At 45.4% G+C, this 11,287-nt stretch overlaps 1 protein-coding gene across 1 annotated transcript in view; it reads left to right on the top strand.

Annotated features, from left to right (window-relative positions):
- LOC111964480 (seizure 6-like protein) overlaps window positions 1–11,287 on the top strand; it is a 68,871-nt gene that overhangs the window by 32,417 nt on the left and 25,167 nt on the right. Inside the window, exons 4-8 of the mRNA XM_070443762.1 lie at window positions 3,197–3,691; window positions 3,964–4,103; window positions 7,528–7,723; window positions 10,597–10,782; window positions 10,967–11,138. Coding sequence (XP_070299863.1) covers window positions 3,197–3,691; window positions 3,964–4,103; window positions 7,528–7,723; window positions 10,597–10,782; window positions 10,967–11,138 — 1,189 coding nt within the window. The remainder of the gene's footprint in view (window positions 1–3,196; window positions 3,692–3,963; window positions 4,104–7,527; window positions 7,724–10,596; window positions 10,783–10,966; window positions 11,139–11,287) is intronic.

Genomic DNA, 11,287 nt, shown 5'->3' with positions numbered 1-11,287 from the left:
ACACACACACACACACACACAGCGATGTGTTGAACACTGTGTCAGGGACATGATAATGTGTTACTCAGCTCCACAAGGGTGTGAACTTGATATCTTGTGAGTGTGCGTGGGTGGGTGTATGTGTGTGTGAGAGAGAGAGAGAGAGAGTTAGTGAATGAGTGGTAGTGAGTCTGTGTTTCTAGGTTGTGTTTTTTAAAAGTGTTTTAAAGGCATACTGCTAGAAAGTTTCAGGATTGGCCAACAGCATTAGATGTTGTATTTCACTCTCTACAAGCCAAATCTCCGAGGTACCGAATACTGACATCAGGATGTCAGAGAGTGAGGTGTTTTCATTCATCCCTGATCATAACATCCATTGTTGTGTTTTTTGGGGGGGGGCTTTTCAGAGCACGCAGAATATAACGCCTTGGTAATACCAAAACATCCCTACTGTGAGGGAGTGAGTCATCACCATCACAAAGACATTGGTTTAATGGTGTTTGTACAGCATTTTTATCATTTKTTGTTGTATAAAGAAAGTTGGGTCTGTAAAATCCTCCTTTTTGTCCTTGGTCATTCCATGAATATAGCACTACCTTTTCGACAGAAACCACCATGTTCCTGTGAGGAGTGTCGGCAGGGTAGCCTAGTGGTTAGAGCGTTGGGCTAGTAACCGAAAGGTTGCAAGTTTGAATCCCCGAGCTGACAAGGTACAAATCTGTCAAYCTGCCCCTGAACAAGGCAGTTAAACCCACTGTTCCTAGGCCGTCATTGTAAATMAGARTTTGTTCWTAACTGACTTGCCTAGTTAAATAAGGGTTTGGAGTTAGATGGTAGTGGTTCGGTCTGGTCCACTTCTAGTCATAAATACATGGGGCACTAGTGTTGGGTTGAGAGACACAGTCAATGTAGTTACACATTTACAATATAGATCTATGAATGGTTTTGCTCCTATACGATATAAAGAGCTCAGCTGAGAAGATGTACTGTACCAAAACCCTTTTAGTGTTTAACCCAATGAGGAAGAAAAACGTAGATTTGTATCAGATCAGGCACACCTGTTGTCGTGCATCATCCACGTCTCCTCGTGAGCAGGATGCCAAGTTGGTGCGTGATGAAGGTTCGATCGGTGGATGTTGACGTCTCTCTGCAAGACGTGGTTGGTGGTGCTCGAATTGAAGTTTGATGGGTGGAGTTGACAGCTCTCTTGCAGACGTGTTGGGTGTGGCTATGAGGAGGTTCGATGGGTGGAGTTGACTCTCTCTGCAGACGTTGGGTTGGTGGCTGATGAAGTTTGATGGGTGGAGTTGACACTCTTGCAGACGTTGAGTTGGTGGCTGATGAAGGTTTCGATGGGTGGAGTTGACTCTCTCTGCGACGTTGAGTTGGTGGCTGATGAAGGTTCGATGGGTGGAGTTGACTCCTCTGCACGACACAACCGACCTATCAAAGTCCAAAGCTGTTTTCTTTATGTCACTTGTGAGATATGGTTTCTAGAAAGCAGCCCTGTTCTGAGAGCAGGTGTAAGTGGTCCAGAGTTTTAGCATGTGGAGTGGAGGGGTTGCTGCTGTTTAGGCAGCAACACATGATACACTGGCCATGAAGGGCCTGACTGTGTGGTGTGTGCGAGTGTTTGCGTTGGTGTGCGTGTGTGTGTGTGCCTGCGGCTTGTGTCACCTGTTCTGTCCTTTTTGTAGTGCTGGGCACTTGGAGATGTTTTTTTAGCATGCGTGGGAGCAGTGTGCCTGTCCTCTGCTTTTTTTAAATGTTCTTCTCACTCTCCCTTTTTATATTCTCCTCTCTCTCCTCTCTCCCTTCTTCTCTCTCTTCTCCTTCATTCTCGCGTCTCGCCTCTCTCGTCTCTCTCGCTTCCTCTCTCTCTCTCTCTACTCTTCTTCTCTCTCTCTCTCTCTCCCTTCTCTCTCTCTCTCTCCTCTCCCTCTCCCTTCGCTCTCTCTCTCCCTCCTTCTCCTTCCTTTTCTCCTCCTCTATTCCCTCCACTCTCCACTGCTCTATCTCTAAATTCTTCTATCTCAACTCATTCCTCTCACTCCATCCTCTCTCCCTTCTCTCTCCTCACTTGTCTCTCTTCCTTTCTCTTTTTCCCTCCAGCTTCTCTCTCTCTCTTCCCTTCTCTTCCCCTTTCTTATCTCTCTCTATCTCTCTCTCCGCCATGCCTGACTGCCTACCCTGTCTCTCCTCGCCCAAAGAGTCTGTGGTCTGCCTGTGTGAGTGTGTGTGTGCATGTGTGTGCATGCAGGTGGTGTGTATGCATGTGGTGTGTGCTTGTGTGCGCGTGTATGCATTCTGCCTGTTTGTGTGTGCAATAAAGAGCAGGTTATTGGGCTGGGCTGCTCGTCCTGATGCCAGATCGCCCTAGTAGTCCTGATAACAGTGGAACAGGCAATATAACAGACAGTAGAACAAACAGTGGAACATACAGCAGAACAGACAGTGGAACAGACAGTAGAACAGAGAGTGGAACAGACAGTAGAACAAGCAGTGGAACAGACAGTGGAACAGAGAGTGGAACAGACAGTGGAACAGACAGTGGAACAAACAGTGGAACATACAGCAGAACAAACAGTGGAACAGACAGTGGAACAGACAGTAGAACAGAGAGTGGAACAGACAGTAGAACAAAGAGTGGAACAGACAGTGGAACAGACAGTAGAACAGAGAGTGGAACAGACAGTAGAACAAACAGTGGAACAGACAGTGGAACAAACAGTAGAACAGAAAGCGGAACACGGTGAAACTGGACAGTTTCCTGCTCCAGAGAGGCCCTAACACAGCCATACTCTCCAGACATAGTCACTAGACACGCAGGGGAGAAAGGTTTTCAGGAGCTTCCCTTTGAGTTCCTCAGTCCTGCTGGTTTTTGCTTATCCGTGTAATGTTATACCAGGCTAAAACAGGTCCTAACACAGCCACATCACATTCACTAGACACACAGAGAAGAAAGGCTTTCTGGGAGCTCGGAACTGTCTCTCTCTTTGCTCCAGCTTAAGCGTTCACAGCAGGCCCTCCAGTTCCTCAGTCCCACTGGTTTGCATTTCTCCCTGGAAACAGGCCCGGCTGCAGGAGAGCCCTAACATAGAATGAGTATAAAATACAATTATTCTCAGTGCTAAAAGCAGCACTAGTGTAAAGACTACATATCACCTGTAGTCTCACTCTCTTTTACACTTTTTTTTTTCTCTCTCCGTTTCTCTAGGTGAAGTTGACTCCACACCTCCACCCTCCTCCCCCTCCCCTTCTCAAGCCGTAGGGGACACAGACATAGACTCATCCCGAGGKAGAAGTTCCGTGGTTGGGTTAGTGCCCAGGGCGGGGATGGGTGCCACTGGTGATCTGCTCGAGTCATTCCTGGCCCAGAAGGATCGTCTCCTCTACCAGACAAGGGGGGTGGTCCTGCCCTCTGCTCAGCCCCAGGACCTGCTGCCTCTCCTGGGCAGAGGACTGAGCGTGAGGGGCCTGTCTGGAGGTCTCTCTCTGGATCAGCAGGGTCTGTTGAAGAGGATAGGATCCCTAGTCTCACAGCCCCACGACAGTGGACCCCCCCTCCCGTCACAGCCCTCCCAATCCGACAACAAACCCATCCCCTCCTCCCAGCCCGGGACACACACATCCACACACACACCGCTGGGACAGCGAGATGAGGTCACCGCTATTGTCATGGCGACCATGGCTGCAGACACACCTTCACCAGGTATATGTTAGAGAATGTTCTCAATGTTAGAGAACGCCTCRTCCTTTTTACAGAAAGCAGTTGTTTACCTTTCTCTGACTGAAGACATAGATGTGCTTATCTCACCAGCATCTTGGATTACGCTGTGAAAATAAATTGCTTTTCCAATATTTTTCCAGTATTGTTTGTCATCTCCGCTCCTCACCTCCTCTTCTGTCCCCYTCCTCTCCTYCCCTCTYCTCTCCTCTCATTTCCTCCTCCTCTCCTCCCCCTCTCCTAAACTATCTCTCCAGCTGTGTCTGGCTGTATGGTGAATTTCTCCGACCCAGAGGGATACATAGACTCTTCTGACGACCCCCCTCTACCAGATGGAACATTTCTACACTGTACATACACTATCACTGTGTACACAGGCTATGGAGTCGAGCTACAGGTAAACAAACACCCACATTGACACACACAGGGTTCATATCGTCATGAGAGAAAAAAAATGGTTGTGTTTTCCAGGCGTGGAAAAGTCATGGAAATTAATTTCATAATGTCTGTTAATGTCATTTATTTAGGYRCAGTTTTTAAATATTTGATCAATCARATAAAAATCAWCATGTCAGCCAGGATCGGAATGAGACTAGCGCRTTCTATGTTTGCGCGCATCACCAGCATGTGTACGAGACGAGTGGRCSGTTGCTCAAGGAGAGATGAGACAGTTGGACATTGTAGCAGCAGGTAAGCCTATAAAATATGATAGAGAACAGACTAATAACTAAGTAGACAATTCAAAACATACACTGTATATTGTATCCTCGAATTAACTGTTCAGCTATTATTAGCATGTATAAAAATAAAAAAAGTTCTACCGACGCTCGCGAATAAGGTCATACAAAGTCGATTTGCTTTTTTGAATGATTCATATGATTMATTTAAAGGATTCTTTTTGACGAAATGAACGATTCACTTCGCGATTGTATTAGTTKGGATTCGGTTAAATCSTGGTGAWTCGAACCATGTGAATCYAAACAATAATTTGTAAATCAGTCATTTTAGGATAAAATGTTAGATGTAGCCTTTTGGATTCTGTGCCTTTCAAAACTCGTTTTGTGCATACTTCCAGTTGATTTGGCTAATCTATTGTATGGGACATTGCATCACAATAGCATGCAAAGTGTAAACACTTCTAAGGTAGCTAAGATAAATACAGTMTGACTAAACTAGAAAATATACCTTTCCAGAAGACCATTTGTGGGCTTTCTTCAGCTGAATTMAAATATGTGTAGCCTACCATAGCCRTTTGCTCTTTGATATAATGAATGAGCRAATTTTTCAAAAGGCATAAAAATGACTTGGTTGTATTGTTGCTATGTTATACATCAAGGGTGGTCAGCCATCCTCCAGGAGAGCTAATGGGTGTGTRGGCTTTTATTCCAGTCTCCCCTCTAACAAACCACTTTTTCTTTTTAATTAGCTGCTCAACCAGACCTTTGATAAACTGTCTCTGATGTGTTTTAGCAGGGATTGATCAAAAGCCTGCACACTCTCCAGACTGAGCGTTGACCACACATGTGTTTTATACAGTTATTCTACTTTGTGGGGGGGGGGGTGCTTTACACAATGACAGGAGATGGTACATGGGATCAAAGGGCAGTCTCCCAGTGTCGATACCACATCACGCTTACTTTTTGATACATACATAGAGACACCGGCAGTTGTTGATCATGGAAATGTGGTTAAAAGTCATGGAGAAGTCACGAAATTCCATCTGTCACCATATGTTTGAACCCTGCATACATTCACACTCACAAACACGCGCCACCCAATTATATGGGATAAAGTGAAAATCTGAGGCTGTAGTCTACAGTCCGAGACAGCAGAATATATTTTTGACAGAGGTTGCAGGATCATTTTCTTTAGCCTGATTTAAATAGGCTATGTTTATGCTTATAATTTACCCRATTWTTTTTTTTTTTKGCTATTTGTTAGTCAACTTGTCTTGAATTAGATACATTAAGCTTCTCTGCTGTCATTGTATGTTGCCCTAGAAGACTAAATAAATACTTGCTCACCAGAATAATGTCTTAAATGGATAGAATGAATGCTTCAATCTAGTTGACATGGGTAATGTCATCTCTGCTTTTTTTCGAGGAGCAAATACGTTTAGGGACCGGGGATAAAATGCAATAACAAAAAAGACAGAAAAGATTTTCTGTGCAAAATGTCCAAATGATATCAGTTTGACCGGTTGTAAGGAAATAGAAAGTTGTAAACGACCCAACATGTTTCTGATTAGATTTCAGTTGGGCTTGGATCCATATTTGATGTGTTTGAAATGCTTTGATGATTTGATGATGATTTGATGATGCTGATAAAGACAGCACTTCTACAGACGGTCTCTAAACTGCACATTCTCTCAAGATGATGAAAGAAATCCTRTTTCTCCGCTCCTGTTCCCGAGTAAAAATGTTGCCTACATTTGGTATATCATTTCACTGCAAGAAATGCTTAATTCTGCAGGAATTTATAGTAATGCCTCAATCAGACCGACAGCGTTTTTGCATCAATACTTTGTAATAAATTCTGAAGTTAAACTTTTTTCATTATGTAATCCAACATTTTAGTGGATATGTGTGCAACAAAAATTCTACATTCACTTCCTTTCATTCCTTTTGCAAGTATTTCTGTCAAGTCTCCGCATACAATTTGATGYATACGTTCGATACATCCAACGTATGCACCACACAGAAAGCACTGCAACTGTCTCTGCAACGCAATGCTGCGAGGCAAACGCAGCGTTCCATTGGAAATGAATGTACTTCTGGTGTACCAAAATGCAATATACTGTCGGTCTGATCGAGGCGTGAGAGGCTACAGACCTACTTTCAGTGTTCAGATTTCAGTTTCCATTTAACAAATCCTAACAGTATGCTACAGTTCCCTTGACGTGCCATTGGCCTATTCGAAGTCCCTGTCTTGTGACTGTTGAATTTGTATAGCGCCTCACAATCATCACACATAACATCGCCGACACTGCTATCATCCCCTTTCACCACTTCACCAAATCTTTCCCAAACATGACTTTTCTGGCCCTCCCTTCTCTTTATTTTCAACTCTCCGCAGCTTTTCTCTTATTAAATTAAACTCCAACATTGTCCTTTTTGCCTGAGTCGATCGACGTTAACTTTTTCTGTAGTGTGTTGTTGATATTGTTTTCTCTTTATTCAACCCACCTGCCCTTCACCCTTCCACCCACCCTTCATCCACCCAATATTTCATGACCCGCCCTGCGGATATAACCGTGGGGACTGCGGGTTAGGAGTCAACCCGCGCAACACTAATTCACGAACGCATCTACACACACGCGCACACACACACCAGTGGAGGCTGCTGAGGGGAGGGCGGCTCATAATAATGGCCGGAACGGAGTAAGTGGAATGCCATCAAACACATAGAAACCATGTGTTTGATGTATTTGATACCATTCCACCAATTCCGCTCCAGCCTTTACCACGAGAACGTCCTCCCCAATTAAGGTACCACCAACCTCCTGTGGCACACACACCGATCTGTGTTGCAATAGTTGACTCTGTGGTGATCTCACTCTGACCCCTAGTGGTGTCTGCTGGAACAGCACCCTGTCCTCCACACAACACTGGGGCTGTTCCAGGTCCTCTTTTTTGCAGTCATGCTGCACATATTAGAATATTTCTGTATCGTAGTAATCTTGGTTCATGAGATGTTAAACTCTCTCACACCGTCTTTCTCCAACCCCCCTCTCTCTGTCTTTCTCTCTCTTTCTCTCTCTCTGCCTCTCTCCCTCTCTCCTTCTCTCCCTGCCTCTCTCCCTCTGTCTCTCTCTATCTCAGGTGAAGAGTGTGAATCTGTCAGAGGGAGAGCAGCTGTCAATCAGAGGGGTGGATGAGGGCGGGGCCTTGCTGGTTCTGGCCAATCACACACTGCTGGTGGAGGGTCAGGTGATCCGAAGTCCGACCAATACCATCTCAGTATACTACCGCTCCTTGCCTGAGGGGGGCATGGGCATGTTCCAGCTGCACTACCAGAGTGAGTACACACACGCACACACACACTCTTTCATGTTTTGAAATCAAAGCCTTCATTAAGTCCTCAGGTGCTGTTGATTCTCTGTCTACCTGATCTGTTAATTGCCTACCCACTTAATCTTGTTTTGAAATCAATTAGCGCTGTGATTGGATGTGTCATATCAATTAGCTGATTGGAACTCTGATGAATTGGTTTTCATCTCATCTCAGCCCTTTGATAGTGTAGTTGTGTGTGCACATGACTGTGTGGTTGTTTGTGTTTGTATGTGTCATGTGTAWTGTCTCTCATCTCACCCCTGTGTACTCTCTGGCTGCAGTCAGAGAGTACACTTAAAAGACACACCCTATCCCCTCAGCCCTCAARTTAAGTGGACACTTCTGATGACGTATCATGACGTCTGACGAGTATACACTTGCAGGGCAAGGGGCGAGGGAGGAAGGAATGGATTTTAAATGGACCACCCTTGGCCGGAAATCCGTCACTCCTTCATCCCGCGATGATTGTGTTTTCAGCCACCAGTGGCTTGTGGGTGCTTTATATGCGCTACAGTCAATGATGAGTGCATGTCTACTTATATTAAATATATAATTATTAATATACGCTTACTGTATGATTGCTAGCAAATTAATTAGCTAACTAACGTTAGCTTGCCTAGCTGGAACTTCTGAAGAAGGAAAATGTTTTATTTCTACAATTTCCAAAAGATAACCAAACAAAACATATTTACTTTTTATGAGACGTGTTGGTGCCGTCATGTGCATTAGTAGCACAATTTCTACATCCGAAGTGAACATAATTGTACACTCGCCAACTYGACTAAAAACGAGGGCWGAGGGTCTTGCKTTGCAAACTTCCCTTGCATGGCTRATCATTTGGACCTTCCTCCAGGATTCCCCCAAGGGAATAAGGCGAGGAGGGTAAGTGGACAAGGGTGTGTCTTTTATGAGTATGAACCGCAACCTCTGTGTCAGTTCAGATGTGACAGGGCTGGACAAAGATGGTGGATAAATGAAGATAGTTCACTCGTTTACCATTGAAAAATAAATGGTCAGTTCCGGTCTGCTTAACAGGGTAGTTCTCCCATAGATGCCAATGCAATAGCTTAGTTCGTTGACTGTAATGTAACCAGAAGAAATTAGGGAGTGGGATCCCTCGCTTCCTCCTGCGTCTCTGGATAGATGAAGTCAACGTGGCATGAAAACCACCTTGCCTTTCCTCTTCTCCTCTATCTATTATCCTGGCCTGTCTGTCCTCTATCTATTATCCTGGCCTGTCCTCTCCTCTATCTATTATCCTGCTGTCCTCTCCTCATCTATTATCCTGTCCTCTCCTCTATCTATTATCCTGGCCTGTCCTGTCCTGTCCTCTATCTATTATCCTGGCCTGTCCTCTCCTCTATCTATTATCCTGGCCTGTCCTCTCCTCTATCTATTATCCTGTCCTCTCCTCTATCTATTATCCTGTCCTGTCCTCTATCTATTATCCTGGCCTGTCCTGTCCTCTATCTATTCCTGGCCTGTCCTCTCCTCTATCTATTATCCTGTCCTCTCCTCTATCTATTATCCTGGCCTGTCTTCTGTCCTCTATCTATTATCCTGGCCTGTCCTCTCTCTATCTATTATCCTGGCTGTCCTCTCCTCTATCTATTATCCTTCCTCTCCTCTACTATTATCCTGTCCTGTCCTCTATCTATTATCCTGGCCTGTCCTGCCCTCTATCTATTATCCTGGCCTGTCCTCTCCTCTATCTATTATCCTGTCCTCTCCTCTATCTATTATCCTGGCCTGTCCTGTCCTGTTCTCTATCTATTATCCTGGCCTGTCCTCTCCTCTATTATTGTCCTGTCCTCTCCTCTATCTATTTTGCCTGTCCTCTGTCCTCTATCTATTATCCTGGCCTGTCCTCTCCTCTATATATTGTCCTGTCCTCTCCTCTATCTATTATCCTGGCCTGTCCTCTATCTATTATCCTGTCCTCTCCTCTATCTATTATCCTGCCTGTCCTGTCCTCTCCTCCATCTATTATCCTGTCCTGTCCTCTCCTCTATCTATTATCTGCTGTCCTCTCCTCTATCTATTATCCTGTCCTCTCCTCTATCTATTATCCTGCTGTCCTCTCCTCTATCTATTATCCTGGCCTGTCCTCCCCTCTATCTATTATCCTGCCTGTTCTCTCCTCTATCTATTGTCCTGTCCTGTCCTCTATCTATTATCCTGGCCGGTGCTCTCCTCTATCTATTGTCCTGTCCTCTCCTCTATCTATTATCCTGTCTCTCCTCTATCTATTGTCCTGTCCTCTCCTCTATCTATTATCCTTCCTCTCCTCTATCTATTATCCTGTCCTCTCCCTTCTATCTATTATCCTGTCCTCCTCCTAATCTTATCCTGTCCTCTCCTCTATCTATTATCCTGTCCTCTCCTCTATTCTATTTATCCTTTCCTCTCCTCTATCTATTCCTGTCCTCTCCTCTATCTATTATCCTGTCCTCTCCTCTATCTATTATCCTGCTCTCTTCTTTCCTCTCTAATCATATTATCCTGTCCTCTTCCTCTATCTATTACTGTTCCTCTCCTCTTATCTATTATCCTGTCCTCTCCTCTGTCTATTATCCTGGCCTGTCCTCTCCATGATCTATTATTCTGGCCTGTCCTCTCCATGATCTATTATTCTGGCCTGTCCTCTCAATGATCTATTATTCTGCCCTGTCCTTTATCTTTATTCTGACCTGTCCAGTCGTCTCAGATCAAATTAGAACAGGAAGCCAACTGTGGAACAGAATAGCATAAAATATAATGGGAGAGAATGACAGAATGGAAATCTCTGTCTCTTCCTCTCTCATTCTCCCCTCCTCCCTGCCCCTCTCCCCCTGGCAGTATTCCGTCTGAGCTGTGCCCTGCCGAGGAGGCCTCATTTTGGGGAGGTGTCAGTGCTGGACCTGCTGCCAGGGGGCACTGCCCGCTTCCACTGCCATATGGGCTACCACCTGCAGGGGGCAGTGGCGCTCACCTGCCTCAATGCATCTCTGCCTGTCTGGAGCAGCAAGGAGCCCAGCTGTAGAGGTAGGGAGGAGAGGGAGAGACACATGCAGATGCAGGGACACACACATACATATTCACACATACACAGGGACACACACACATCTCAATGCCATGCTGCTGTCTGGAGCAACAACATGCCCAGCTGCAGAGCTGGGGAGACACAAACACACACACACATATAATCATCACCTCTCTCCCTCCATAGCACTATGTGGGGGCTCAGTGAAGAATGCTACAGTAGGGAGGGTCCTGTCTCCCTCTCCCCGCCTGGGGCCCGACGCCACCCAGGACCGTTCCTGCTCCTGGTCCATGGAGGCCCCCACAGCACAGAGACTACACCTGCACCTGGAGAGACTGGCCCTTGGACCCACCGAAAGGTCAGAGAGAGAAGGAATGTGTTTGAGCTTTAACCTATAATTGTGCTGTAATCAACTTTTGAAATGGATCAAATCTTCAAGTTGTTTAAAGGTTTGCATATCACAACAATCTGGGACCCATAAAGTGTTCCAATGAAATTTCTCCCCCC

Source organism: Salvelinus sp. IW2-2015, linkage group LG5 (genome assembly GCF_002910315.2).
Source record: "Salvelinus sp. IW2-2015 linkage group LG5, ASM291031v2, whole genome shotgun sequence".
Taxonomy (NCBI): domain Eukaryota; kingdom Metazoa; phylum Chordata; class Actinopteri; order Salmoniformes; family Salmonidae; genus Salvelinus; species Salvelinus sp. IW2-2015.
This window is presented reverse-complemented; position numbering and strand designations above follow the sequence as displayed.